This window comes from Leptosomus discolor, chromosome 1 (assembly GCF_034619465.1).
Source record: "Leptosomus discolor isolate bLepDis1 chromosome 1, bLepDis1.hap2, whole genome shotgun sequence".
Classification (NCBI taxonomy): Eukaryota; Metazoa; Chordata; class Aves; order Leptosomiformes; family Leptosomidae; genus Leptosomus; species Leptosomus discolor.
Window position 1 is genome coordinate 87,671,575 of NC_141391.1, and position 25,294 is coordinate 87,696,868.

The following is a 25,294-nucleotide window of genomic DNA, read 5'->3' on the forward strand; positions in this document are numbered from 1 at the left end:
ACCCCTCATCCTATCACCACACCCCCTGATCAAGAGTCCCTCCCCCCCCTTTCCTGCAGGCCCCCTTTAAGCACTGGAAGGCCGCTATAAGGTCTCCCCAGAGCCTTCTCTTCTCCAGGCTGAACAACCCCAACTCTCTCAGTCTGTCCTCACAGGGGAGGTGCTCCAGCCCCCTGGTCATCTCTGTGGCCCTCCTGTAGACCCGCTCAAGCAGGTCAATTCCTTTCTTGTGCTGGGGCCCCCAGAGCTGGACACAGCACTGCAGGTGGGGGCTCACCAGAGCAGAGCAGAGTAGAGGGGTAGAAACACCTCCCTCGAACTTCTCTTAATGCAGCCCGGGATGCAATTGACTTTCTGGGCTGCGAGCGCACATTGCTGGCTCATATTCGGTTTTTCATCCACCCCCAAGTCTTCAGCAGGGCTACTCTTGATCCACTCATCACCCAGCCTATATTTGTTGCCCCAGTCCAGGTGCAGGACCTTGCACTTGGCCTTGTTGAACATCATGAGAGTCACATGAGCCCACCTGTGCAGCCTGCCAAGGTCCCTCTGGATGGCCTCCCTTCCTTCCAGTGTATTGACCACACCACACAGCTTGGTGTGAGGGTGCACTCAGTCCCACTGTCCATGTTACTGACAAAGGTGCTAAACAGCACCGGTCCCAATACCAACCCTTGAGGAACACCACACGTCACTGGTCTCCACTTGGACATTGAGCTGTTGACTGTGACTATTTGAGTGAGACCATCCAGACGATTCCTTATCCACCAAATGATGTTTTGTTCCTCTTGAAATACATGTGTTTTGGAGGCTGCTGATAGCAAAGGCGGACATATATATACCTCAAATGTTCTTTGATATTCTACTTAGAAGTGCATTTATCAGAGAGCTTAGTTTAGGTATAGTATTACATATGAAAAGTTCAAACATCACATATTACAGGAGAAAATTATTGCATTAATAAAATGAGGCTCAAGGTATTCAAAGGAGTTTTGATATATACTGAACACCAAGTGACACCTTGCTTTTGGATAAATGGAAAGTTTTGCTAATTGTATTTTGGGTGACTGGAAAGCGTATGATTCGGAATATGATTAAATGGTTTCATATTTTCTTCAGGAGTGACAATTTCCATTTAGGTTAAGGTACTCGTCTATTTCCTCTTTTCAGTGGCAGTCTTGTTTCCGTTTTATTTATTATTTTGAGTTACTAACAACTTTCTTTAATATAGAAAGCTCTTTTCTATTTCATTTCATGCTTACACTCAGAACTAGTGAGAGGTGAATTCTTGGAAACTGGAACAAGATGTATGTGAAAGCAGTTGCTCAAAGCTCAAGATGTATCAGAATCAAAATGCAGTGAACATATGTTGAAATCCAGCCTCCTGGGTGGGTAATTAAACAGTATCTTTTAGCAAACTTCCTTTAGTACAACTAAATTTCTGGCTTTGATGTGAATCCATATTTTTAGGGCTCGTGGCATTAAAAAGAAGTATTCATATCATTTCCATGTTTGCTACATCACAGAATTAAGCTGTAAAATGGGAAACGTTATGTTGGCCAACATTAGGACAGGTTGCTTAAATGGGCTGTGGAATGTCCGTCTTTGAAGATAGCTGGATCTAGACTGGAGATGACCCCGAAGAACTTGATCCAGCATTGGCTTCAAAGCAAGCCTTGCTCTGATTGGGAGGAAGGACATGACCTCTTTCGTCATTCTAAACAGCACTGAGAAAATGTCATTAAGCGTTGCCTAATAACTGGGAAGAGACTGCAGATTGCATTCAAGGATTTTCTAAAAAAAGCAACAGAAGAAGCAATTTTAGATTTTGTACTTACTTGGGCTTTTTTGGATTATGTATCATGTGAGTTTGAAACTGAATGGCACTAACACATACTGCTTATCATCTTCTGGGTAAAAAAAACCCAGCTGGTGCTGGTTTTACAAAGGATGAACTAACTTGAAGCCTGAAATCTAGGTAAAATAATCTAAAGTGTTAGCTAAAATCACTGAAGTCAGTTGAATAGTTCCCAGGAACTTCACTCAGTTGTAGATTCTGTCCTTAATTATAATTTAATTTAATGAGCTAATTTAGAGTAATAACTGAATTTAATAAAACCTTTCTATTTTGCAATATGACATAATGTATGGAAAAATGTCTAGACATCTAAATTACATGCTGTCTTCCTATTAAAAACTGATACCCCTTCATTACCCTTTCTTCCCAAAAAGTGACTCAGAAGATGAGAGGTGCAAGCTCCGATTTACAGGTTCGATTTACAGATGAGAAATTTAAAGAGAAGGTTTTTCATATTTTCTCATCTGCTTTCAGAATCACTTATAAGAAAACCAGACAGAGGTTTTCCTTTTCTGTTTTGGCACTGTGAAAATATTAGTGCAGAAAAGTCAAGCAGCACAACGGAATTATCTGGGTTGTGAACTGAGAAGTGATAAAGTTTTGAGCTTCTGTGTTTGTGTGTTTTTTCAACCACTTTGAAATAGGTAAGATTTTCAAAGCATCTAAGAGGGAGTTATTTACACACTTCCACCCAGTCACTGTCATTCCTGGACTATAAAGGTCTCTCTTAGTCCTACGCAGGTTGAAATATTTCATCTGACGTAAGTCGGGATGGTGGTGTTGTCTCAGCTTGCTAAAAGCTGGTGCCGATTGAATTGATAATGGTAGCAGAAGAAAAAAAAAAACAAGAGCCAGGGAATGCAAACAAATGTTTCTTCCCAGTAGAGGCCTATGTTGACCATTTGAGGTGACAATACAGTTCATAGAATCACAGAATGTTAGGGGTTGGAAGGGACCTCAAAAGATCGTCTAGTCCAACCCCCCTGCAGTTGAGTAGGTTTCTTCAAATACAGTCTACAAGGGACCAGCACATCTACCAAGTCGATTAATTTTTTTGTATGGCACATAGTTATCATTGTATTGCTGGTAATTTATCCCCATGGCCATGTTAATATTTGCTGCTTGAGAATGTCTCAGCTGTGAGGCAAGACGTCCCTTGGAAGCTGAGCCTCAGCCTCCTGCATGTGAGCTCCAGTGTGCGGGAGGCAGGGAGGAGAAAATGAAAAGCAGCTCTTTGAATTGAAAAAGGAGCCTTGTAAGCCAGGGTGAGGGTTTGTCTTATCTGCTAGGAACAGGATTTGGGATCACAGGGCTGTCAGTGCTTTTGCTTAGATTTATTTTTATCAAGTGGCACAAAAGCTTTGATTTTTTTGTTGATTCATGGTAAGCTGAAGTAAGAGGCTTTAATACTCAGACACTCTAATGTGGCCTTTTCTTAGTTTCAGCACTAAAACCTTTGTCTATTTTTATAGAAAACCAAAATTCAAAACAAATAAAATCACTGAAAGAGGGTAGATTTAGATAAGATGTTAGGAAGAAGTTCTTCACTGTGAGGGTGGTGAGGCACTGGAACAGGTTGCCCAGAGAAACTGTGGCTGCCCCCTCCCTGGCGGCGTTCAAGGCCAGGCTGGATGGGGCTTTGAGCAACCTGGTCTGGTGGAAGGTGTCCCTGCCCATGGCAAGGGGGTTGGAACTAGATGATTTTTAAGGTCCCTTCCAACTCAAACCATTCAGTGGTTCTATGATTCTATGTCATTAAATTTTGGAAAGATTAATTACAGAATTATTATTTTAATTCACTAGTGATGGTGATTATCTGAGTCAATGTTTTTTAACAGAAATTACTGTAAAATGTGTTAATATATATCACCATTTCTACTAAGCTTGTCCCATTGCCACTGCAATGGGTCGGTTCATGGGAGTGGATTAACTGGAGCGAAATACTTCCAGTGAAAACCTGATAATGCATAAAGTGTTTTCTATTTCAGAGTATTTATTTGGGAGACTTTTTCCCATTGTGATTTAGCAGAATTTTATTGGTGTCTTAAAATATTAGGCCCATATTTGAGCAAATTTCTGATGTTCTAAAGACCGTCATGTAAATGCCTTCACACCTGCATTAGGCAGTGTGTTTATTTGCGTGTTTATGTCAAGCAAACCTTAATTAGACAATGTATTAGAAATGCAGGGGCTGTGTAGCTTCACTGTCATACTAACCAAATTCCTTCTTTATTGACAGAATGAGAGAAGAGCGACAATTTCAGAGAGAAACTTACGTTGTTTTGGCAAACTAATTTATGGTGTGTTTTAAGATGTTTCACTGTGTGCTTTTGGTTTACAACCTTATGAACAGATGAACTAAAATTGCCTTTTTTTTTAGGCCTAGAAGTCTGTTGGCTGGTGTAACCTGCTGAAGACTTCAGTGTTCACAATCTTACACTTCTTTTAAGATAAGGATGTAGTTGAATATAAACACTGTATTTTCACTTCTTCATTTTGATTTTCTTGTAGACATTTCAGCAGTCTTCTCTACAGCAGAAAAGTAAAAAGAAGAACAAAGGTAAAAATTAAATTTGTTCTCATGTATTGGTAGGAAGGGAATTGCCAACATTAAAGTTTATGGTATTGCAGTGTCTGAGGAACTAGAACTTGTTAGCTCCAACCCAATGTTTAGTTCAGTTGATCGTGTTGAGCAGGTGTTAGTCCATTACTGATGTCTCATAGTTTCCTAATGCTCCTCTGCCTGCGTATATCTGCTGTTGTCAGACACTAACCTGTTTGGGGCCAGGGCTGTTTTTTCCAGCTGTGTGTGTGTAATGTCTTACTGCAGCCCTTGCTCATTACCTAAGCTGTCAGTTAATTTATACCGTAGTAAATTGTCCTCCTTTGATTTAGAAGCACAAAGGCCTTAGGAACTGTTTAGTTGCAAAAGGAGCCACAAGGAGAGATTTTTTTAATACCCATGAAGTACTTACGTATGTGTATTTGGCAACCAAGTGTGAAAGTACACGAATTTATATGCTTTAATCTGATGTGAAATATTAATTTGTTGAAAATTACAAATAACCATTTTTCTTATTTTTAAATATCTTCCCTTTCTTTTCTCTATAATGTCTTCTCTTTCTGTGTTTCTTTTTTTTTTTTCCCCTGTCTTACCCATAGAATATGAGCTCTGTGAGGTGCTGAACATGGTTTGGTTTTGTTTATTTCGGTTTTTAGTTTACAGTGCCTTGCATAGACTTTGTGGTTGAAATAGGATGTTTGTAATAAATTTATTCATGGAAAATTGAGGTTGAAATTTTTAAATAATTTTCTTAAGCAAATACGTAGTTCTTTCTTGCTACCTGTCTTGTTGATTTAGTGGACAAGTCAAATGCTTTCACATCATCTAATTGTCATTTTCAGCTCCTATTCCTGGTAAAAGCAAAAGACGGATCTCATGTAAAGATCTTGGTCGAGGGGACTGTGAAGGCTGGCTTTGGAAAAAGAAAGATGCCAAGAGTTATTTCTCCCAGAAATGGAAAAAATACTGGTTTGTCCTGAAGGATACGTCTCTATATTGGTATATCAATGAAGAGGTAAGCATCTGTGCTCCTTGTCTCAACAAATACCCTGTGTAGTGGGAAGCCAGTGCTTTGAGTGCTTATATATGTGAATAAATTTATTAACCCAAATAACCATACTGAAGTTAATATTAACTCCCTGACTAAATTACCATTAAGGTCATTTGGTCCTTCCAATTCACCTTTTACTGCAAGGAGAAATAACACACTTTCCTGTGTCCTGCTCTCCCTACTTAGAATAAATCTATCCTCAAACCCTTGAAAGGGAAAAGGTAGTTATTTAATCCTGTCATTCAAGCTTAGTCACAGGAGTGTAAACTTTAATGATTTGCTGCCTAGTGTTCCTTGTTTATCTGTGCTAGTGAAATCACCAAAACCTCTGGCAGTTAAGGAAAGTGCTTTTGTTTTCTCAGTTGTGTTCTCCTGCCATTCCTTCTTTGTAGCTTTTGATATGATTCAGTGCTCATATATGCTGACCTTAGGGCACTGGAGCAGCCCAACTGAATTGTCTACAGCTTTGATTGTGCAACATGTTCTGCATGAGTACATGTTTATTTATATCAGCTTTAGCAAAAAAGCTTTTTGCTAGTGAGTTAGAAAACCTTAATTTTAAACCCTATTAGTCTCATTTGTAAATATCCTGAGATAAAATCATTGCCAAATGTGGATGCATTCAGTCCGGGACTTGTTCTTTTAATCACTGCAAGCATATGTAACCTTTTTAAAATACAGTGATCCCCAGACAGAAAGAAAGTTGTTCCAACCAAAGCCTGGTTTTGCACAGATGCATCCCGTTTCAGATCAGTAACCCTAACTCCCTCCTGTCCATCTTACCTCCTCAAGGTCTACTACAAGGTCTTCATCAGGGTGGTAATTTGTATCTAACAGTACAATGACTGGTCACAAACCGTGGCCAAGGAGCATGTGGAACTGCTGAGTTGTGCCTTACATTCCCATGGTGAGGGCAGTGGTCTGAGCCTCTCTGTCTCCTCCCTGTCCCAAGTTTCTGTGAGGCTTGCTGAGGCTCAGTTATTTTTGAGACTTCAGCTCCCTCACCAAAGTGTCAGCAGTCACCAATAGATTCCAAACCTGGCCGGGGAGCCCCAGTGGCAGATGGACAGACAAGCGAACAGTGCTCTTGCCAAAATTTTGTTTCCTTAGGCAACCATGCAGAAAAGAAATAGCAATTCTGTTGAATTCCTTAACATACATTTGTGTTTTCTGCAGCTTCACTTTCGTGATACTGTATTAATTTCTCATGCAAAGTTACAAGCAGCTCAGTAAGAGAGTCTGTGTTATTGATGTATCAGTGGCTTAAGAATAAATAATGCTTTCAAATTGTGAAAAGTGAAGAGAGATTGAATATCTCATAAAATCAACTGTGAAAGTCTTAAGTCTTTAGAGGAGATGGGAGGAAGGTCAGATGTCTTCTCTCTTGAGTGTTGGAAAGAGATGAAAGTAGCTGAAGAGATATCATGTCTCTTAGTTGTGATATTACATAAAGATGGTAAACAGCACACCTGGAAACTGCTTTCTTCCCTATTTCTTACAATGGGCTGCATTTCCCTTTACTAATTAGTCCATCGTCCCCCAAAATTAACTAATTACAATAACTAATTGCCTGAATGCATTTGGTCATTTTGTATATTTTCAAATGCTGGTTCAGCTGTGAAATTGTTTGAGAAAACTGGGTATTTAAAATTGCATTTTACACCCAGGGATCTGTCTTACTACTTTGGCAAAAGTCCCACTGACTTCTGTGGGAGGTTTGCCAGAGCAGAGCATAGATTAGTATTCCTTATGTAAGAAGCAGGCAAGTGAAAATATCTTCAGATTTTCAGTGTGGTGGGTTTTTTTTTCTGACACCTTAACAACAGTAATATCTAGAACTGTCTTTGCAGGATGAAAAAGCAGAAGGATTCATCAGTCTACCTGAATTTAAAATTGACAGAGCCAGTGAATGCCGCAAGAAATAGTAAGTATGCTCAAAAATAATGCAATGATACGATAGAAAAAGTGGAACAAAGGACAAGTTTTTCCCTTAGAACAGTGACATAATGGACTTGGTTACAATGGTCATGGGGTTGTATCACAGAATAAGCTCATACAGAATAGGCAGATTCAGTGTTGTTTCTGTTTGCCATCTTTCCTGAAGTTTTTTTTTTACTTTATCATGAATCACAGTGCTTGACTAAAGCAAGATGAATTAAGAGCAAGAAAGCTCCTTGACTGCTTCTGCCCCTTTGTTTTCCTAGTTTTCCTTTCTTTTTTCTTTTCCTTTCTGGTTCTGGGATTTTTTTATTTGTTGGGTGTTTGAGTGTGTGTGTGTGTGATAACTTTAAGGTCAATAAATAGCTTTAAGCATAATAAAGGAGACGATCCAAATAAAAATAAAAAAGTCCCCAAATTCATGGCCAGGCATCAGTCTTTAATGTAACTCCAGTTAGCATCATCTCAAAGTTTGCTGACACAGTGTGTCAGTCCTGAGGCAGAGTAAAAAAGGAGAATGACAGTGATTTGCTCTGGTTTTGAGGTATGACCTAAAAGTCTCAAATAACTTTTCTTCTCACCTAGCTGTGTGTGCTGCTGTCCAGATTTGTGCCATTGCACAAATCCGTTTCTTATTTAGATGCAAATTCAAGCGTATGTAGCAATGTGACAGGTGCATACTCCCAGAGAGGTATTTTTAGAGTCATTATTGTTGAAAACTTTTTGCCTTGCCTTCTCATGGTTTTTACTGTTAAGTTTATCAAAACTGTGGAATCACTGAAATTTGTACAGAAAAGCAATTGCAAAAGTAAAATTGTATGATCTGTAGTACATGCGGTTCTAAAGAAGACACTGACTGTGTACCAGTAGGTCTAAATATCTCTTCAGGATGAACTCTACTCTTCTATGGTGGTCTCAAAGGGCAGAAAATGAAAACTGCATTTTTTTGTAAAAAAAAAAGAGAGATATCAGCTTGGGCTTATTGTCCTGTGTCCTTGGGCAACGTTGCTCAAGTGCTTCATTTTTTCTTTTTTGTTGGGGCAGCGCCATAAAGTCAACTCATTTCTCAGAATGGCACCCTGCTTAAATTGGGTTTTATTACTTGATTTGGTATCTACTGGATAGCAGAATATAAAATGTGGCTGTTAAAATTCCTTGCTTAGGTGGCAGATAAAGAAAAAAACCTAAGAATCCAGATGACAGAAACTGTAACAATTTTAAGAAGTCAAGTTTTGAGTCTCAGTAATTTAATGATGTCATTCTAAAGTAAACAGATGTCACTGTGCATCTGCTTTCACTTGCATGACATTGTGTCGTGCTCTAATGCATTAGAGGAGTTCTATCTGTCTCAATTTTACATTACCTTCAATAGCAGTAGCTTTCCTGGATACCAATTTCGTATCCATTACGTTTTCTTAAACACCTCTTTTCATATGTTTACATATATGTACACACACAGACATATATGTTTGAAACTGTAAGCATAATACACATGAAGAACTTTATTGCCATTTTTCTGAGACTCAATGGATTTTTTTATATATATATATATGTAAAAAGATATACACAATATAATAAAATAATTCTCACTCTCTCTAATCCATTGTGTCTCAGAAAAATGTCAATGATGTTCTTCATGTATCCTGTTTGCAGTTTTTCTTATTTTGTTTAGGACTCTTATGCATTTTTTGTTCTTATTTTAAGTGAGACCTTCAGGATATTCTCAAAAATGATTCTTCTGTATTGTAAATTATTAATTACTTTCAGATGCATTTTCTGGATCTTCAAGTAATTCACCATCAATCTTTATCCAACATAGTTAAAAAATTCTTTCTAGTAATTTGTTTCATATTATGTATGAAATGCAGTAATTCTCTCAGCCCAGTCATGTTGATTACTTCGGTGGAAAGAAAAGATGAGATGTAATTGCCCAGTGCTTAGAATGACCTCAAGAACACAGTGCTGATTTATAACAGCTTTTCAGAAGTCAATCAGCGCATCACATTTTTCTGTTTGAAACGCAGTCATTAGAGCTAAAGGTAATGTCAAGGTCATTGGGATGTAAGAAATCACCAGGACTGAGAGTTTTTCTGTTGTATCAAATAAATTGTTCGGTCAATTTTCTGTTCAGAAAAAATTGACACCTGTAGGTATATCAGCAAAATTATATAATACATAAAATTTTATCCTTAACTAGTTAAACTTTATTCAAATATAGTACACTGCAGGTGACTGTCGAACAATATTTATGCACATATGAATGAAGCATTATTTAGAAAGGGGTTGTTGAAGAGAACTTCACTAGGTGAAACCTGGCACAATCCTAAAAGTTGTGTGTTTATATACTGTTTGGAGGTGTCCAACAACTCAGGAAATCTGAAGTCATCTTACTCGTTTGAGACCACACTGTCTTACACTTTAAAAAAAAAAAAAAAAAAAAAAAAAAAAAAAAAAGGAGTTGTGTCATTACATTTTTGTAATTATGTTTTTCCTCTACAGTGCATTCAAAGCCTGCCATCCTAAGATCAAAAGTTTTTATTTTGCTGCTGAACATCTAGATGACATGAACAGGTAAGGAAATCTAACAAAGTTCAAGGAATAATTCCTTAAATGTGACACTTCTTGAAGCTAGTAATAATACCATGATAATAAATTATGGGTTAATCTAAAAAGTTAAGTTTAATAGCTGAGAAAATAAGTGTTTCTGACTGGCTGCATGTGCTTCATATTCAATTCATGCAAAAATTACTTTTTTTTTGAAACAAAGGTTTGAAGATTTTTAGAAATAAGATTCCTTCTTTCTAAAAAGAAATAAAGACAGTGTGTAGAACAACATCCAAACACAATGTCAGAATTCCAGGTTTCCGCTTTTGGCTGTGCAGCATCTGCAAAGGTGTGGTATCTCCAAATCTACTTCCTAACCTGCTCCCAAAGACATATGGTGCTTGCTCTGGGAATGTTTCTATTTCTGTCCCTGGAGGGAATGGAAAGTTGGAGAAAGATTTAAAAGATTTAAAGCAGTCACTGACTTTTCTTCTGCTAGTCTTGAAATAGGAGGTAGAGATTACAAGGAATGAATTTTGCAGATTCTCTCTACTGCCATGAATTTAACCTACATGTTGAAGTGAAATTTTGGTTGTATTGAATTTAGTGGGGAAAATTCGGCAACTCAAAAGGAACAAGGGCTTAAGTCTTAGTTCTTTGGGTATTGAGTTTTACTGTATCTATTTTAGGCCACTTTTGAGATTTTTTTCAGAAAAATTATTGAGACTTCAGCACAAAATAAACACAGTTCCTCTTAATTCATTTAAATGGTAAATTAAAAACACGGATCTCATGTCTATTCAAATGTTTGGGCTTTTATTTCATTTATTTTCACAACATAAACTGAAATTAATTCAGTTCAGAATAATATGCAATTTTGGTCATATGACAGAGGGCACAAGCAAAAATCGATTGTTGCAATCTGAGAATTGTTCTATCTTAGATAATGTCTGTGGCCATCCTTGCTGAGCAAAATTGCTTTTAAAACAGAGGAAAAGATAAACTCAATCCATAAAACTGTTAGTAAGTGCTATAATTGTGGTTTAATCTCTCCTGTATGTACTAGATTCACCTACCTGGCAGAGCACCTTCAGGGTACTGCCAGTTCTTTACTGCTAATATTTGACTGGGAAAGTATGCCAATACTATACTGTGCTTGCTTTCATTTAGAAATAGCTGTCTATTAATATTTTTTTCAAAAGTTCATGCATGACTAAGGCTCACTTGAAAAGTCTCTCCTCAGTTAGAAAACTTAAAACCTTTTTATTTGTTTGTAAAATTTTAGGCTTGCCTTTCCTTGATAATACTGTCAAGCCAGTCACTGAAAATGAAGTTTGCTGCACAGCAAACAGAATAATGGCATGGTCTATTCGGCATATCCTGAACTACAGCAGTAGATAAATCATTTCTGTCAGCAGGTCCTCAGTCAGTATGACAAGGCACCTTGTTTCTAAGGATAAAAATTTATATAACTGTTCAGTAATCAGAAAGCAGCAGCAAATATGCATCAATTCCTTCAAAATACATTGCCCAGTCTAAAACCCAAGAACCAAAAGGTTTTTAACTTCCCAGCACAGTCTTTTTATCATGTTTTGAAATAAATGCTTATTAATTCATTTAGAGTGAGCTTGACCAAATTTTGATCTGAGTTATACACATGTAAATTTAAAGCAACTCTGTCAAGGTCTATGGAATTACTTGAGATTCTTACATCTGAGTTGCCGCAGAGTCTCACCAAATAATTTCTTTTTTTTTTTTCTTTGTTTAATGTATTAGAAAAAGTAGTTCACTTTCACAAACATTGAATTAACTCAATATGTTGGGGAAAAAAAAAAGTGGGTTACTGAAAAATAATTTTCCAAATGTGGAGATAATAAATTACTTGCTGTCTAAAAGCATTTTGTAGCCTAGCTGAAGTCAAACACAGAATCAAGTTATTAAGTTAAAGTAAGGCTGTTTTGATCAATTTCTGTTCTTTTTTTTTTTTGTCAGGTTTCTGACATGCATTTTGATTATGTATCATGCAGTCATTTCGGTTCTGTTTATGCTTGAAGCAGAAGAAAGAAAAGTAGAAAAATAGCCTAATTGAAAGTTCAAAATGGTTCAATTCCTTCATCCCTTGTATAAAATTATTCAGTTGGGGTTTTTTAAAAAAATGTACGCAGGATATTGATTCTTTGTTTGTATATATCTACTCTCATAAAATGGCTGTTTTAATCTCAGGTACTTTTTTTAGTAGTAAAACAGGCTATTTTAATCTCTGTCACTGTTCAAATTTTCTTACTGCTTTTGTGACTGTGTCACACCTTTATGCTGGTAAGGAGTCTAGAGAACTGTGATTACTGAACTTTATTGTTGTGGTGTCTGAAGTTCCTTTCATCTGCGTGGTTGCACCAGCAAAAGTGTTCTTTCTACCCATATAACATGCTTAGTCTGGATGAGAAGGACAGAATATCCTTTATTGATGCAAAGTACTGGTTTGCTAGTGTAAGTGTATAGTCATAGAAACATCTTGCTTGGAAATTCATTGTTATTCCCATTCCAAGAAAATATTCTGATGTAGAAGGCGGTCCGTATATTTCTACTTGATGATACTATATGTAACTTTATTTGATTTTCCGTGGTAACTGTGCCTGATGCTTTATAGACTAACTCTTTGTTCTTTACTCAAAAATGCTGATCATCAGCTCAGAGGCAAATGCATCTTTTTCAGGGCTGGCTGGCTTAAATTTATAAAAAACTCTTTTTCTTCCTTTTTATTCCAAACTGTCCATTTTTAAAGTGATGACATGTATGGCTGCTAAAATTATGTCTTCTAGGCAGGGAAATACAGGTAGTAACTTCATGTGAAATATTGGTCTGAGAACTTCCTTGACCTGCTGTAACTGAGCTGTCCTCTTTCTCCTTTTGTGACATTGGGTATTGACATTTATAACAGTTTTCTTCCTCAGTGTAGCTCTATGATCAAGAGGAAAGATGACAAGTCAGCTTGTAGTATTAGCACATGAGCATGTCTCTGAAAGATTTCAGTGAAGACACCCTCTAAAAATTCTCCTGCACCATCTACAGGCCTCTGCATTCCAGTTAAACTCCAGTTGGGTACTTGTGGACACTGTAAGGTATCCATACTCCCATATAGCAAGTTCCTCCTATATCCTCAAGCTTTATGATTAAGGACAATTTGACGCCCTGCTTTGACTAAAAGTATTGCATCTACCTGGAGCATGAGATAGAAAAATGTTTCCTACTGTTCTGTAAGACTGTGCATTCTTCTTTACAGAAGGTACAGGTCTACAGAAAAGACTGGGGGGTTTTAATCCTGTTCCGTGTGTCATAAAATTGTTTTATTTAAATACTGACAAGAAATGTATGTGCTAGTCTTAAAAAGAAAAAAAAGAAAAACAAAAAGAAAACCTAGATGACTTCTGCAACTACCAGTGCTACTGTATTTATTGTCATACCTAGGAAATAGATTTTATAATTCTCACAAGAAAATCAAAGTTGTATTTGCAGTAAGGAAGGAATATTTTCCTGGCCTCTTGCCCTCTAAAAGTTACAGTGGCTACCAGGACACAGCACACCACAGGAAAGAAAGATTTAAATCTTCCTATGTCCTAGGGCTTTGTATCTTTTAATATTCATAGTAAGGAATATTTGTATAACTGTACACTTGAAACTTTTGTCTCCAGTGCATTGTAAAGCAGACATGTTTTACTTCTGTTCTGCTGGAGATCTTTACGTTTCCCTGTTATACAAGTCTAGTGTGTTGGATTTCTCATACAATTCTAACTTCAATGAACCATAACTCTAGCTATACCTAATGAAAATAGTATTAATTCTCTAACCATACCCATTCTAACCATATCTGAAGAAGCTTTAGCAGCCAGGTATCAGGTATTATGCAGAATTCAGTACCATTCTTTTGGTTTCTAAATTAGCAAACCACTCAAAAGCCATGGTTGTTAACAGTTTACAATCACATCAGTACCTTCTCATTCGCCCTGCAGCCATTGCAGGCAATATTTCAAACCATGCCACAGATCATGACCTGCAGGAAATCGTTAAATGTGAAGTCAGTCTGCTGTCTCTCTCTCAGACTGGTATACATTTCCTGGGTTCTCATTAGGTTATACATTTAAGGAAATAACATTTTTTCTGGAAACAATCATGTACCGTAGCTTTAAGCAGTATTAATTCACTGTTGATTAAGCGTTTGTTAATTTAATTGGTTACCTCACTCTCATGACACACATAACCACACTTAACACGAAATGCTGTCTCATATTTAGGACAGAATGAAGTTTTCCAACGGGAGAATCTTTACAGGTGTATCATCTAATACCCTGTGGTCAGCAGCCCTATCCAAAGGGTTCCAGTAGGTGGTTGTTCCCTACTGGCTGTGCTGGGGGTGGTAAGCCGTGAGCTGAACTGGGGATGTGAAATCCAAAATAGGCAAGAGGCAAGCAAAGGGCCACCTCCACTCTCTGCCATGCCATTTGACAGAGCAGGCACTTGTCATCTTGCGCTGCTTTACCCACCTTTGCTGGTCCCTCAGCAGCACAGGGCTGGAGTGTTTTGTGTGAGGTTCCTGCATCAGTGCCTCTGATTTGGGCTGGCAGAGCTGTCGAGACAGCTGAGCTTTATTCCCTGAAGAAAACCTTCACATATCAGGAATGTGAACATAAAAGATAGCTTGGTAGTAGGTCACCTTTCTGCCGTGAAGATGAGAGAGCATTGTCTGAGATGCAATTTGTTGGATTTCTGTTCCTATGTGCCAGTTATTTTTATAAGTGTGTGACACTTCCTAACAATTACAACCGAAATTTTTAGTCTCTTCTTCAGCTTCCCTATTCTTCTGGCAGAAATTTTGATTGTATGCTAACGTGAAATATTCTGTAATCACTTCAGGAGTAAATCTCTTTATTCCCAATGTGGAATGATTTATGGACCATTAGCATGATTTACAGATCATACATGTGGTCACCGTTTCTGGAAGGACGGTGACAGGAGTAAATATCAAGGAGAGCAACTGTATTTTATGATCTGATGCCTGCTTACCCTGCACTGAAATGTCTTGAAGGCTGGCATTCAGGAGTGATTACAAAGGTGTATCCCTTGCTGAGACAATTCAACATCCTGCTTCCGTCCATACAGTATGCAAATGAAACCCATCAGGCACAGTTTTCTGAAACAGGGGGTTTACGTTCCTGAAGAAAATGAAAACATGACTCCAGTTGTCCTTCTGTATACCCTGGCAGGAAAATAGCAAGCCACTAGGTTGGCAAACCAGGCCTGTCAAATCCTGTCTGTGGGATGCCTGGAGCAAATAATTCCAGATTTACCGTGGAATGGACAACCACGGGAGATTGTCATGGATTGTCATGGTGGTTTAAAGCCTTGTTGATGGAGGACCTGATTTAGCGTAAGCATTTGGGTAATGAATACACTGAGAGCCCCATGGGGGAAGAGACCAGGGTGAAGCACTGCACTGCTACAGGCAGTTGAGTATATGCTTGGCAATGGCAGCACTCCTAGAAGAGAATAACAATAGTTTGTTTGTTTGTTTGTTTGTTTTCAACTTGTGCAGCTTATAGCAGCATTTTTTCATGTCTAAGTTGAGGTTGAAGCCTTAGATGTGAATTGCATTGAGGCAACTGTCTTTTCTACCCTTGCTTCTCTGATGGAACACAAAAGTGAATTCTGATATACCTCCTTCTCTTTGTACTTGGCACTGTACATAAGCTCTAAAACACATAATGGCATAATTAAACTTCACTGTCTGTTTGCAAGTGAACCTGTTCTTTTTATTGCTGGTTTCTGCTCTCTTCCTCTGCTAGGTTGCCAATTCAGGCCTTAAAATATTGCTTAAATCTCTGAAAAATGATGTTTGTTCTTAAGAAATCAGAACAGCAGGAGTAGTGGTGTGATGGCATATCTGTGAGCAGCAGATTTAATAGCTCTTTGGATATCTCCAAATGCTTTATTTTACAGATGTTTGACATCATACATGGGTTTCCATTTGAAATAAAATCTTTACTGTGAAAACAATTTGTTCAGCAGCAAAATCATAGATCTTTGGAGACTCCCTGAGTAAGAACATCAAAGCTGTCTAATATGAAAAATAACATTGTCCTGAATCTCTTTCAAATGCTCCTAACTTTGTTTTTTGTAGAAAAGCACCCAAACATTAAGAGGCTGGATTGGTATCACTGCTTTTTTTTGATATCATTTCAGATGGCTAAACCGAATTAACATGCTTGCTGCTGGCTATGCAGAAAGAGAGAGGATCAAACAAGAGCAAGGTAATGTGTTGTTATTTTGGTTTCTTCTGTCAGCTGTTATCGTAAGTTCATCTGTTCTTTTTTTCCTGCTGTGTATTGGGCCTCATTTTTGTCATCTGAACGCAATTCACATATGGGTATCACTGCTGTTGCTTTAGAGAATTCCTTCTCTCTCAGGGATTTTGATTAGTTCCTTCAGATTCTGGGACACAGACACTGGATTATTCTGAGAAGGCTGCAGGAGGTAGCTAAAAGCAGCAAATGTACTGCCAGTAAGCTCTGGTATGTGGTACCCAGGAGTCTGTGTCCCCTATCAGAAGAAACTTAGGAATCTGCAAACTAAAAAAAATTTTTAAACATTGCATTTGGTGTTTGAATTCACAGGGGGCAGGAATGCATGAAATTGGTCTCAGGAACAAAACCATTCTTCTAAAGCCTATTGGCATGACTGGATTTCCCCTAAAGACTTCAATTTTAAGGCCATTTAATTTTCTATTACTTCTACTGGTTTTGCTATATTGAGGTGTGTGCTAAAGCCCTATTGGCATTTCATTTGGAGCTGCAGGTTTACAGCATTTTACATCTGTTTATTTTTAATGTCTGGTATTTCATGGGTTCAAAAAAGCACCATATATAAAATAATGAGTTACTTTGCTTTAGCTTGCTGCAGTAGAAATCTTGTTTGCAGACAGGAAGAAGAAAGGGTCGGTCCTCAGCTGCACTGGGGAGGTTGTTTCCTAAAATTGCCAGTGACAAGGATCCACAGAAGTGTTCCTGTCCAGCTAACTGTTTTGGGAAGCAGCTGGCTATTGAATCCATGCTCTTTTTTACAGGTGTACCTGGCAGCAGGCACCATAAAACTGCAGTGGTCATGATAATCCAGAGCCTATCCAGATGCCTGCTGCCTGCTGAGTCAAAACCTCACTTTTTAATTCTGTGGCTCTGCAGCCTTCATCAGTAAGGTCCTAATTTTTGGCCCCAAAATTTTATAGCTTGGAGCTGCAACAGCAGTGTATTTAATCTAGTCTTTTCTTTACAAAGACTATATTTCTAACCATTTTTCAGCGTGAGGTGTGTTCAAAAGGCTATCACTAGGCTTCAAAATTTGCCACGTAGTGTCCTCCTTGCCCCCCAAAGTCATGGTTCTGTACCGTTCAGGCTTAGCTCTGACCTTCTGATCTGATACCATGAGGAGGAGGATGTGCATGGTCTGTCTCTCTGCAATGTGTTGCTGCAGTGCAGTTTTCGGGGAGACACTGTGCAAAAAAACCTGCTTTCCCCAGTGAGAAGCAAGGGTGACTTCGGCAGCCAGGTAGAAACATCAAGGAGCAGGATATTCTGTAGTGGTAAAAGATTAAAAGACAGCATCAGAAAACTGCATCTGCCTTGGTTCATACCCTGATTGCCTTGCCACAGAGCATCCTAGAGGGAACAGCCAGGGGTTGGAAAACAGTGGTTTTTAAAATTTTTTTTGTTTTAAATTACCACTACCGTAATTCGGTGGTAGCAGTGTATGTGGGAAGGTTTTTGCGCATTCTGTCATTCTTGCACAAAACTAGTTTGTGCATGCTGTTGCCTCATTTCTAATCATGTCTTCCAGTAAGTGCAGCTGCTTATCCTGGGAGTGTTGCCCACACCCCATTTTAGTTTGGTATGGTCCTTGGCACATCATGTCATTCGTAGCACCAGGCCCTCCACATTCACCCAGCCCAGGATAGCAGCACCATCCTCACTGTTCCTTCAGTCACGTTCTCAGTGCCTCACCAGACTTCAAAATCAGTTTGGGAATCTGTACTCCCCAGGCAGCACTACAGTAACCAGTTTGGAGGGACCTGTGTACCATCTGTCAGTGCTTGAAGAGGCTATGAACAAACTCTGAATCTTGGAGTCCTCTAGGAAATCCTCTGTGTTAGCATTCAAAGCCAAATTCAAACTTTTATTGACAGCAGGTTGGCACTAGAATTAAAATAGCATGTGGGACAGTAAGGGAAAAGGTATATGAACAGTTAGGCTAACACTCTCCAAGGGCACAATTGCAGGCATGCTACACCTTTCAAAATCCAGATGGATGTGGAGAAATATTTTTGCTACCAAGCAATCATTGAGTAATAAAATAGCAGATGATCCAGCTCCTAGACATGAGATCATGTGCATTCAGGCCTCTTGTTACCTATTATTAAAATGTCTCCCTGTTGAAGATAATCAGTGAGACCCCACTTACTATGGAAATTATATCCCAGGCACTGATGGAGCTCTTTATTGCCACTCTAATGCCATTCACTCAAATTGATTTATCATATACAGGTAGGTAAAATGATATCCTCTTTGTGTTGCTTAGTTGTGTTTAGTGTGGGAATCACATTCCCCCCCTTGCTGCTGTACAGGGTTTTTATGCCTCTGGTGATTACCCTTGGCTCCCAGCACAAGGGCTATTAAACAGCTCAGTAGTGTCCCTAATTAGCAGAGGCATCAAGTTAGCAAAGTAAAACCTCTCTATTACTTCAAGCATTTTTGCAATTATAAAAACTGCGAAGCTGGAATTTTCTATATTCAGTGACTGTACCAATTGTCACCTACGTATTTGACTTTACAAAAGGTCTTTCATTTCTGTTCAGTTCAGCCCTTTGCAGCAAAGCTTTATAATACCTCTGAAACAATTCAACAGTAGTTGTCAAACCCGTTTCAATTAAGAGTTGAATGGTTCTGAATCTAAAGTGCATAAATATATTTCAAGTGCTTCAGAGATGCACGAATCACCGAGTTGTGGGTGTACTGCTGAATAAAATGTCACATTCTGTACAGAACAGTTTTATAAAAATACCATCAACTTTCCATATTAAATACAATGAATGTTAGCAATATGGCAAGGGACTTCCTTGGATGGAGAAGTTATATACTTGCCAGTCATGTAAAACCAGGGAAAAAAATACTAGTTTATATAAATAGACAATATTTAATTGGCAAATGGCAGGTCAGTGTAAGCTTATATATAATGTATGCAGTCTGTTGCTCATTCAGAAAGCTTTCAAGATATGCCTGATGCATTGAGCTTGTTCATCACGGAATTGGACAAAATCTGCAGAGAGAAATACAGCAAGTGTTTGATAGCATGTCACATTCTAGATAAACTCTAATGAGTCAGTTGCCAAAAGAAGAACATTTTTAAAAATTGGTGGGAGGCTATTTTCATACAGTTCATCTGGAAGTTGACCCCTGTGACTGCATAATTTTTCTAGCCAAGCCATAGGTTGCCAACAGAATTCCCTGTCTGAGGTAAGGTGCGCAAAAGCATGATCATGCAGTGGTATATTGTATGTGGATTTGACAGCAAGAATGTCTTCATATTTTTAGCTAAAATTGGAACCTGCACTGAGGTTGCTTAATTTTACTTTCAGAATAAACAGTTGAGCTCCAAGTCTGCAGAAGTGTCACTGAGTGATACAATTCTGACAGGCCTCTCACCACACGTCACACCATTAGGCTTTGCTGTAATAGGAACAAACATGCGTATATGCCAGCATTTTCAGGGATTTTGAGTTGCTGGAAACAAGTTTTCTTAAAACTAGGAGTGATTTAAAGAAGAGTTTTCACTGAGTTAGTCTTTCATTCAACAAAAATTAATTATTTGAAGATTTCTAGAGAAGAAACTGTTTGGAATTTTTTTTATAGCTGAGAATGTCAGCTATAAGCTTGCAGGAAGCAAATCAAGAGACTCAGAGTTAAAACAGAGTTGTTACTGCTTGGAAAAAATCAAATAGATAAATAAGGCTGTCCCTACCATCACTACAGTCTAAAAATACACAAAATTTTAGGGACAGCTGTTTGAAGATTGTTTCATTTACAGGTAAGTTTTTGTTTGAAATCTTGAATAACATTAGGTACAGTAGATCATTAGTCGTACAATACAATAATCATCATAGTAACAACAAAACTTTAAAGCCAAAATTGTATGTTTTGCCGGCTTGGATTTTTGGTTTAGATTGTTTATGAAGCAGCAATCGGTCTTTTTCTCCTCATTTATCAAAAAGAAAGTAGTAAGTCATGCAGTTCGTTGAACACTTACTAGGCAAAGTGAAAATTGCCTAGGATTAGTGTGTGAATAGTCTGAGCTGAAGTGTCCTGTTGTACAATGGTTTACCCAAATACTAGAAGGTGATACAGTCAGAAACAAAGTGACAACAGAAATGTTTGTATAAGTCTTACAATATGTAAAAACATTAAAGTCATCCATCGAGCTGAGTCAGCAGTTAAGTAGTTTTGTAAGGAATATTAAGATCCAATGTCCATTTAGTTAGATGCTGTTCTGCTTCACAAATACTTGCAAAGGAATAGATATAAATTCCCATGTGGTACGTTCTTCTGTGTGTTTTCCCCTTTGACCAAGCTACAGAACATATGAAATGGGCTTGGCCAAGACTTCATTTCCTGACAAAATGAAACCTCATATCCCATTAAATTTAGCCCACAAGATCTGCAGCCTTTGTACTTTCTTATCCATCTTTTGGAAGTCTGCACTTAATATCATTGGCATGTTTTTCCTTACCCTATCACCTTTATGTTCTTGTGTGGATAACAGGGCAGCAGCTGTTTTATGAAGCAGATATATAATTTTTTCTGTCTTATCTTAAATGCAGCTGTTTGATATTAGAAATCGAAAAGAAAAGCTTGGGTAACTGGTAGTATACAATGGAGAAAATGGGTAGGAAAACAGAATTGGTTATTTGTACAATAACCCCTACTTGTTTGATTTGCCAGTTGATGTTAATTACATTTGCTAACGCCATCTGCAGTCAACAAGACTTTAGCAAGTTACATTTTTCATCTTTTCTGTCTGACAAATACTTTCAGTATTTTCCAGCCAATATATCTCCAATCATAATTATTTTTATGGCTGTATAAATATTTGAAAATCTGATATTTGTATTAGGAGTATTTTGTATGCATGTTGTGTTTATAAGGTGTGTATAAGAGTTAATTTTGTGGCTTATTTGCAGGTTGTTGTTTAATATCTCTGCAATGGCACATTAGACTTAGTATACCCCATAATGTTATGAATTTTCCCGCTTTAGATTAAAACAATTCCAAATTGCAGCAGCTAACATTTACAGCATCAGCATTGACTAGTATTTAACTCTCAGTAATACCAAGGATGGAATTTCCAATTCCTTTTGTGAAGTTAAGTCTCTGTTATACAAACACACCAAAAGGTGTTGGTAGTTTTTGATCTGATCTCTATGTAACTTGTAGATTACTGGAGTGAGAGCGATAAGGAAGAAGCTGACACTCCATCAACACCCAAACAAGACAGCCCACCACCCCCATACGACACATACCCACGGCCTCCTTCGGTAAGTCACCTGCAACTGTCTACAGGAATGACTATATAAAGTGTCACTTTTACCTACTCTTCTGCTTAAAAGCATGTGCATGTGCACGTTGTGGCAGTCTCCAGTATATTTTCTTTGAGTCAGCAGTTGACTTAAGGCATCTGTTAAGTAACATGCTTCGCTAACTTCAACAGCCATCATTGCTGTTTTCACTGGTTTGTAGAGAACATGGAACTTGCTGCACAAAGTAGATTAAGTTACAGAACTCTTTCTTCCTGTTCTTCATTCATGATGGACCCCTACTCATCCATGCAATTCCTCACCGCCCCCTTATCGACTTCTCTGACAAAATGCTGTTACTTCAGTAACAGCACAGACTCTTATCTAAGGCTCCAACAGTTGTGCTGTGAAGCTTTACAGGAACAAATTACACTTGAATTTCCAGAGAAATGCCAACATAAAAATGTTCTGTCTTACATCACAAACAGTGATACCAGTTGTTCTGTTGTTGTGAAAAAGTAGGTTTCTCTATGAATTAGAAGAAAAGAGGATTTGTTTTTATTTTCTTCTTGAAGCAGCTTTTGGTCTGAAACCAGAGTATGGACTTCTAACCTACTCTGCACTGACAATTTTAATTTTCATGTCCATATACTCAGGCAGTGTTAACTAATGCGTCTTACTTGAATACAATTTCTAAAATGCAAAAATTCGGGATGAAAAATCAGAAAAGTCAGGGGAAAGACCATGTTCATGGTGTTTAATTTGAATGCAGTACTTTATCTTCCAAAGTCATAGATCTCTGAACTGCACTGAAGCACTGCAAATATGATTCTAAAGAAATTTTTGGCAAGATAAGATGACAACAGGCATTTGGATGGTGTTTTTGAGATGTGTAATGGACCAGGCACAGCTCTTCTGTGTCTTCCACAGTGCCACATTCTGCAAAGTTTTCTGCAAATACTTGTGTGGGCTTATTTTATGGACTAAGGGACATAATAAAGATACTTCTTATGAATAAGTATCAGTGTTTGACCTACAGGTGTGATGTGTAGGGCATGCCTTAAAGTTAGGATCAGGGCAGGTTAATCAGGTAAGTTTGTGTCTTCATTACTGAACTGGGTGCTGTCAGTGACAATGAAAAGTACGTGATTATTAGTAGCGGTAGGTCTCGGTCTACGTTGATCTGAAGATTGCTCCATTGCTGATGTTGTAGATGAGCTGCGCAAGCCCTTATGTGGAGCCAAAACACAGCCGACTCTCGTCCACGGAGACCTCCCAGTCGCAGTCGTCGCACGAGGAGTTTCGCCCAGAGGTGGTGGGGAGCACCACCGACTCGCCGGTGCGCAAGACGGCGAGTCAGCGGCGCTCCTGGCAGGACCTCATAGAGACGCCGTTGACGAGCTCAGGACTCCACTACCTGCAGACGCTGCCACTGGAGGACTCTGTGTTCTCCGAGGTGGCTGTGGTTTCCCCCGAGCACCGGCGGCAGTCGACCTTGCCCACCCAGAAGTGCCACCTGCAAGACCACTACGGCCCCTTCCCCCTCGTGGAGGGTGAACGAATGCAAGTGCTGAATGGGAATGGGGGAAAACCCCGAAGTTTCACTCTGCCTCGGGATAGTGGCTTCAACCACTGCTGCCAGAGTCTTTCAGTTGGTGCTGCCGACCACCATGAAGAAGCGCAGCAGAAGGAGGTGGAGGAGGAGGAGGAGGAGGAAGGCAAAGCAGCAGAAGAAAACCAGGAAGATAAAAGTGAGTATGGGATATTTCTGTGGCTTTTCAAGAGTCCTGTTTGTGTAACATAGAGGTTGTTTTTCCTTTTTCCAATCGAAAAAACCCAGCAGTCTTTCAACATCCCCCATGTTTTACCAGGTCCCCCTTGTTACACATCTTTTTGATCTGCCTTATGTATAAGGCTTAATAATCAGCCAGAGTGCTGCATGACCTCTCATCATTACCAGACACTTCCCCATAGGCTGGTCACCAATCACCTCCTACTAGTAATTCTTAGCTATAATTAGGTTTTGCTTCCATGCTTTCTTCACACTTCCACTTGCACAGTATCCTCCCCCACTGACACATGTATGTCTCAGGACATACTTAGTAAGATTTCCAGCCAACCCCATCTGGGTTGTAAAAGACACTCGGTAAATCCTGGAGCGCAGGGTCAGGCTGTGCTTGTGTAGTATCCAGGTGGGCAGGTCACAAGAAGCTCTAAGAAGTTGAAAAAGAGATTGTATTTTCCCCAGTTCCTCAGTTTGTGATTTACAGAGAGAGAAGTTCAAAAAACTTTTCAAATGAACAAAAAAATTAATAGAGAACAACTATGTGACCAGCGGGGCTTATCAAAAGTCATAACACTGAGTAACTGTCTCTTACATTGCACATTAACTCCATAGGTATTAGTGCTACTTGTCAAAAATAATCCAAATAAACAGGGGTTGGAGAAGGTCCCCGGTCCTCCTGAACGTGTAAACACATTTCTGTGTCTGTTTCATGCTATGTCCTTCACTGTCATTTATGGAGCTTCTCAGCATGTGTTGCTAGCAAAGTTGAATCCACACCCAAGTTGTTGGGTCAGTCAACAAAGCCTGCATCCATCAGTTGTGGGGTTGTGCTGCTACTAAGTTACCTGAAGTGGCAAGGAAGGCAGGATGACCTCTGAAGGTGTCAGAGGGTCTGTGCTATCTGGTTTCTTCAAATTAATTTTTTCCACTGCAGAAAAGGAGTATAAAAATGGTAAAAAGATAGGAAAGGGTAATGAAGGCTTTGGAATCCAATTAGCTAGCTACCTAAGTTAAGTAATTAACGTTAGCACCTTTGTTGAGCATTAAAATACAAGTGGATGTTGTTTAGTCTACTTGGGAGAGATAAGTTTTCCATTGTACTTATGCTTTAAAACTCTGAACATCTCAAATTCTTGACTTTGAGAAAACAGTGATTTCTTTTGCAGATATTAAATGTGATGCCAGTAAAAGTTAAAAAAAGGCATGATTTCAGTTGCATTCGTGCATGACTTTCCAAAAAATCCATACATTTATTATGGTAATATTAGATTCTTACTGTGAAATGAAGCTGTCTAATTAACAGGTTTAAATTTGATCAACCACACAGAATGTTTTATCCTATTTTTAGCCTTCAATTTTGGTTTTCAAATGGTTTTTTTGCTGATAGCAAGAGAAAGGGATTTTTAAAAAAATATTTTTACAGTCAACAAAAAGGGTCAAGGAGACTTCCCACTGGATTTCCTGTGCTGTTTGGGCATTACTTAGAGATACTGTTGCAGGTCCTATGTTGTTAGGTGTTTTAAACCTCAATTTTAATGCTTTTGGTTGTAACATTTTGTAGCGTACAATATTAATAAAGGGCTAGTGTTTGATTTAATGGGCCAGAACTTGGGCTCTTCTCCATCTTTCTATACCAGTTTCTAAAAAGGAAGAAAACAGTTTAATTTTTAAAGTGGTTTCCCTGTATACGTGTACTTTTATTTTTCTTTGAGGAGGTTTTCTTGGCTGAAGCTTTAACAGGAGATTGGTTTTGAGGCATTAACGACCAGCTAGACAAGTAAAGTGCTCATGGTGAATTATTGACCATGAAATTATAAAACCAGGAAGAAAACGCTGTTTAGTCTGTTGAAAAGTTTTAAGTGTTGAATTGCTTGTTGCTATGGCTGCAGTGTTCTGTTTGCAATGCTGGCTTTTTCCAGTGCCCTTACCAGTAAAAGGCTGGAGGG

General features: G+C 38.5%; 1 protein-coding gene across 5 annotated transcripts in view; it reads left to right on the plus strand.

Annotated features, from left to right (window-relative positions):
- Positions 1–25,294, plus strand: part of CNKSR2 (connector enhancer of kinase suppressor of Ras 2) — a 214,524-nt gene that overhangs the window by 152,398 nt on the left and 36,832 nt on the right. For 4 of the 5 annotated variants that reach the window (XM_086466730.1, XM_086466873.1, XM_086466939.1 and 1 more), the window contains 7 exons: positions 4,370–4,418; positions 5,264–5,436; positions 7,323–7,396; positions 9,910–9,981; positions 16,189–16,256; positions 21,483–21,583; positions 22,776–23,313. In XM_086466730.1, coding sequence (XP_086322856.1) covers positions 4,370–4,418; positions 5,264–5,436; positions 7,323–7,396; positions 9,910–9,981; positions 16,189–16,256; positions 21,483–21,583; positions 22,776–23,313 — 1,075 coding nt within the window. Of the gene's footprint in view, positions 1–4,369; positions 4,419–5,263; positions 5,437–7,322; positions 7,397–9,909; positions 9,982–16,188; positions 16,257–21,482; positions 21,584–22,775; positions 23,318–25,294 lie in introns of all 5 variants that reach the window. The other variant, XM_086466800.1, reaches the window with a different exon arrangement.